The sequence below is a fragment of the Lipotes vexillifer genome, unplaced genomic scaffold (assembly GCF_000442215.2).
Source record: "Lipotes vexillifer unplaced genomic scaffold, Lipotes_vexillifer_v1.1 scaffold749, whole genome shotgun sequence".
NCBI classification, from domain to species: Eukaryota; Metazoa; Chordata; class Mammalia; order Artiodactyla; family Lipotidae; genus Lipotes; species Lipotes vexillifer.
In genome coordinates this window covers 1,626,183-1,631,682 of record NW_006782834.1, presented here as the reverse complement: position 1 = coordinate 1,631,682, position 5,500 = coordinate 1,626,183, and the positions used below count along the sequence as shown (strand labels likewise).

The window sequence follows — 5,500 nt, the reverse complement described above, 5'->3', positions numbered from 1 at the left end:
CCCCCAAACACACCCAGCAGCTTTGCCCTCACAGAGGCTTCGACATCTGAGCTGTCCTTTGAAACATGAAAGTTCTCCAGGAAAAGAGCAAAAGGGATTCTAAGCTGAAAGAATTCAGCACCAGGACAGAAACTGAGAGGGTAAGGGCATTCACACCCCAATGGGTCTGGCCTCAGTGTGGGGGAGGTTTGCGGCTGGCAGGAGGCTGGGACTGGCTCTTCTCCTGGTCTGTGCTTGATGACATGAGCAAAAGGGTGACTCCATCAGGTCTGTGCTGTACTCTGCTCTCAACACCCTCTTCTTCCCCACCCCCTCCCCAAATACATGTTGACCACGTAAGAAGGTTGACCACAGTCATAGGTACGATATGGGGACAAAGGACAGACAGGCCTGATGGAGCCTCATAAGAATGAAGCTGGAACCCAAGACTGTGTCCTAACCATTGAGCAATCAGCCAATGTTGTGCTATGAAATCACACACTGAAGCCAAAGGCAAGAATGTGGTAGAACCAACAAAGCTGGTTTCTGTGGAAAGCCAAGATCATTCACCTAAAGATGCCTGGCCTCTCAGTAGCCGGCCCAGATTTTCTTAGCCCAAAGGACTCTCTCCTCTGAAATCCTCTGGAGCACTTAACTTTGTACTTACGACAGTCTGAAAAAAATTTTTCTTCTTGTATTGCAGTTGTTTTGTCCTCATTCCTGGTACCTTTTTTTTTCCTTTGCCTCATTTTAAAAGCTTATACCTAATACAATGCAGCTTTAAAAGACATCTTGGGAGTAAGGTATGGTATAAATCAGTCAACAACAAGTCTTGTTAGATTTTAAGTTCAAGAGGGGAGAAGTCACGTCCCATTCACCTTTATCAATCCCACAGCACTAAGGAAAACATATTTGTTGAATAAATTGACATTGTGATAACAGTATGGTAAAGTAAAAACATTCTTTGGCTTTTAAAAGAAGTTGACATTTTTAATTTTTTTCCCCCCCTGGGAGATCACCGCCTGTACTAGAGTATTCACATAAATGTTTATCTTTCATGTTTAAAAATTTCATCTCTCCTAACCATACACCTGCTGTCTGTACTTGTAGCTTTTTTTCCTTGATGTGATTTGCCAAAGTTTCATCCCTTGTATAGGTCTTTTTGGAGAAAAGCAACCCTTAGATTTATTTATTCTGCCTATTTTTTGTTTGTTTTCTAATAGAACAGATATAGTTATTTCAACAAAATTATAAAGTAAAACTACAAAGAAACAAAAATATTTGATACTCACTGAGTCACAATTTTGTAAGGCAGAAAGTTAACAATAATCAGCATAGGTACAATAAATTATAAAGATCTGTTGATATTTTAATGGGGAAAAATAGCCAGAAGAAACACAAAGATACTTTAAAATACAACATCATTGCCACAGCGCATGAGAACACTTCCATAAAAAATTAACTATTTCCTCTTAGACACTTCATCTTTCAGCCCTCTTTGAATTTACATTCTGAAATCTTGATTTTCTACTGCAGTTTATAAACTAGCCATTCTCTCAATCCATGGACCCACAAAGATCAGTCCCACCACGAGCAAATAAAAGGACCACTTCCTGTTAGAGATACAGCACTTCAAGGCTAATATTGAATCTTAATTGGCAAAATGTTTAGTGCAAATAAAATTATATTTAGCAGCTTAGACAATTCCTGGTGGGGAGGCATTCACCTCATAACCCTTACTGCATCCCCGGAACAAAATCATTTCTCACTTTTCATGAGTATGAACATTGGCCATTCAAACCCTACTGAAAACTACCGATGCTAATTCTGCTGTTTGTTACACAGGGAGTTTCCATAAAAGATGGTTTCAGTCACTATGCAAATGAGCCATACCGTTTTTTACATTTGGAAAGTTCCCCTCAGGTTGATGTTTTTTTGAAAAAAGCAGGGTCTGAATGTCAGTCACAACTGGATCTTACCCAACTGCTTCTCTGAAACGAGGCATTCATCATTTCTTGTGCTGGCCACCAAAGGTTGCATGCAAAGAAAGACCTGACGATGGGGCAGAGGAATCTCTTAAAGCAACTTCTACTCTCCAGTAATAATTTTACCGCACAGATTTGAATGAAAAAAAAAAAAAAAAAAAAAAAAGGGAAATAAGAGGAGCCATCTGATTTCAAACCTGGTGTTTTCCACTCTCAGCCAAGATCTGTTCTCCAAATGAATGGAAGCCAGAGAGCTCCTAGCCAGAGAGACGATTGTGTTTGAGCTTCATCAATTCCTTGAATTGCCTCTCTTCTTGTTAGACATCTGTTTCCTCTCTAGCCAAGGCCTGGGGTAGCTGCTTGGGAGAACAGTGTGGCCTGCTGTGCCCAGATCTGTGATGGCAAGGGAAGGAGAAAAACAGCGGGGCTTTAAGCACCTGACTCTGCTCCTTGTCTACGTTCACTGGCCCAAGGACTTGAGCCGTCAGAAAGCTTGGATGACCTCTGAGGTCCAGGATGTGCTGACGCAGAATCCGGGGAGGTAAACACTAGGTAGGCCATCTCACTTGGCCTGTCGACCAATTCCTCAGCAATTTTTCCATGCCCCCTGGATTCTCTCACTGAAGAGCTCAAGGATGGGAGTGTGGAGGCCATGTTGGAGAGAGGGGCTCCCCTCAGTCACTATACTCTTCTCTTTCCCGTAGACTGGGGAATTTCTCATACTGGTTGGCTGCCTTCCATCTGCTGTGCTGACTTTTGAGCAGTGCAGCAAAGGAAGTCTTTCGGGTGACATTTCTAGATATTTCCCGGCTCTTGGCCTTCCTGGTGGGGGAAGAGCTTCGAACCAAGGGATAGGTGGAAAAAATGGGCTTGCCTCGTGGGGCTTCCAGTAGCTGCCATATTTCCCCAGAGGTATTACTGGTCAGATACTGCCAAGGCTTCTTCCCACTGCTGTCCCGGACGTTCACACGAGACGCCAACCTTTGCACTAGCAATTTGATGATCCCCTGGTGGCCATGAATGGCTGCAAGGTGCAGCGGGGTATACCCACAACTGGACTTCACATTTACATCAAGAGCAATCCCTGCTTTCTGTGCGCCTGAGACCAAGTCCTGAAGAGCCCTGAGGTCACCGTGTTTGGCTATCCAGTGCAAGGCAGTGTACCCGGTCAAAAAGTCTTTGTGCAAAGCCAGCTGGGGGTCCTCCCAGAACAAAGTCAACACCTGAATCCAAGAGCCACTGGCAAGCTTCACAATCCATTCATGCTCCCTGGCATCAAGAGGGACCAGGGATGACTTGTGCTCGGAAGATCTGGGGGGGATCAAGGCTGCAGGCCTCTCCCCTCCAGGGGCCCATGAGCTGTGTGGATGACCACACTCAACAACAGTAGCCTTAATGTCTGCAGGTTTTGGTGTCAAAGCGGCATCCACCCTTGGGCTGGACATTGCTCCCACCTTCGAGGGTTTCCTGGACCGGGGAGGGCGCCGGCTCCTTTTCAGCAAATCCTCCTCAAGGCACTCCTCATCAGAGGAGGACAATTTGGCTCTCTCTGCCCTAGAGCTCCTCCTTAGGGATCTCCTTAATTTGGGGACAGGCCAGGGCAAAGGCTGAGGGTGGCCTGCAAGGCCACCAGCTCCTGTTGGGATGGGCTGAGAAGGGTGACCATCCTCTCTGTTCCTGAGGCTCTGAAGGCTCCTGCTGGGGCTGCCCTCCTTTGGAGAAGGGGCCCCAGCTGGATTCCTGAGCCTTCTCCCATCTGGGGCTCCCGGGGCAAGGTGCAGCCCTTCTTCAGAACCCCCAGGGGACTCTTTGGGTCCACTGCTGCTCTCCTCACTGCCGTGGCTCTCCTGGTCCACAAAGGCCTCCAGATCTTGTAGGGACAGCTGACAACGAATGCTACGAAAGACTGCCAGTGGAGACTTCCCGGGCCAGGATTCCGAAACAGCGGGAAAGAGACAATGAGGGGGAGGAGGGAGGTCTGGTGGCGCTGGCTTAGATACCGGGACCCAGAAGCCCGGCTCCGAGGGCAGCTGGGGGAAGTTGTCTGGCAGCATCGACCAGGCTCGGATGGGACCCTGGTCTCGGGCCTCGGGTATCTGGGGGTGTCTGGCCACCCACTCTCGAGTGCGCTGCTGTTGCTTCTGCAGGGTCGAATAATGCAGGGAGTCCGGGGCCACCAGTTCTGGCGGCTCTCGGGGGGGAGTGGAGCAGGGCAGGAGAGCAGGTGGGGAAGCCCCGCTCCCAGCAGCCTCGCCGGCCTCGACGGTTGTGGGAGAGCGGGGTGAGGTGGGCACCGGCGGGGGCTCCGCGGGCGCACATTCCCGCTGCGGCCTGGGAGCCCCGCGGTCGTCCTGGGCAGGCGGGGCCGGCGCCAGCTTCTCCCAGGCGCTGGCGGTGGCGGTGGGGGGGTCGGGGAGTGTGGGGGTGGGGGGGTCGGGGAGTGAGCCGAGAAGCGGCTCGCCCGGGAGTCCCCCCAGGCCGTTCCGGAGGCATTCCCAGCAGCGGCGGCCCTGCGTCTCGGCCGCCGCGCACCTCGCTCCGTCCTGGGCGGCTGCGGGCACCGGCGCCCTGTGGCCGGAGCTGCCCCTCCGCCGGCCGCCTCTCCGGGCCGCCTCCCGGGCCCTGCTGGCGGGGAGTCCATTGCAACCTGCCTCGGCGGCCGGGTCTGCGGCACCTGCTGGCTCCTCCTCTAGCTCCTTCTCGCGCCGCCGCCGCCGGGGTTGCTGCTGCGGCGGCGGCAGCGGCCGCGGCGGCGGCTCCCCCCTGCGCGCGAGGAGCGGGAAGCTGGGCGCAGCTCCCCCTGCAGGGGCGGCGGCCGCGGGCGGGTCTCTGGGTCGCTGCAGCCCCTCTTCCCCCAAAAGGTCCCTGTACCTCCTCTTGAGCACCACGTACTTGGTGCCGTCGGGGTCCTGGCGCACTGCGGCCACCGAGTTGACGAAGCCCTTGAAAAGCTCGCGGCGGCGCTGGTGCTGGCTGGGGGGCGTATCGGGGTCTCGGAGGAAGCTCTTGAAGTGGCTCAGCAAGGCGGCGTTGGTCACTCGGCCCCCGGCCTGGCACAGAAAGTCCAGTAGTGCCTCCTGGCTCAACTCTCGGGCCATCGCTGCCCCGTCGTCCCCTGGCCCCGAGGTGTCTGCGTCTCGTCCTCCTTGCGCTCTCCCCCGCCAACAGAAACCCTGGCCTGGCGTCTGTCACCTGCGCCCGGGGCGGCGCCACCCGCCTCCATCAGCCGCGGCCTGCTTGCTGTCCCAGAACGTGCCAAGAGGGCCGCGGGTCCCCCGGGGAGAGACCCCGGTGCTGAGCCCCCGCGCGCAGCCCAGGGTGGGAGAGGGCGGCTCCCAGGCCGCCCCTGCGCGATGCGCGCCTTGCGCAGCGAGTCCCCACTGCGAAAGTTCCCGGGATAGGTCGGAGTCGGTTTCACCTGCGCCCTGGCGACGCCTCCTCCCCGGCTCTGGGGGAAGGGCCCGGCCCGCCTCCTCCTGTCCCTCCTCCCTCTGAGGTCTCCCCCACCCCTGCCACCCATCCCAGATGAGTCAGGC

At 54.1% G+C, this 5,500-nt stretch overlaps 1 protein-coding gene across 1 annotated transcript; it reads right to left on the bottom strand.

Moving 5' to 3' along the window:
* Positions 1 to 2,638: 2,638 nt before the first annotated feature.
* On the bottom strand, positions 2,639 to 5,062 carry SOWAHB (sosondowah ankyrin repeat domain family member B). Its single transcript, XM_007455417.1, has one exon. It carries the CDS (start codon positions 5,060 to 5,062, stop codon positions 2,639 to 2,641), a length of 2,424 nt encoding a protein of 807 aa, XP_007455479.1.
* Positions 5,063 to 5,500: the final 438 nt, after the last annotated feature.

Excerpts from the sequence above, each read along its gene's own strand:
- SOWAHB (XM_007455417.1), bottom strand. The coding sequence starts at position 5,062 with ATGGCCCGAGAGTTGAGCCAGGAGGCACTACTGGACTTTCTGTGCCAG.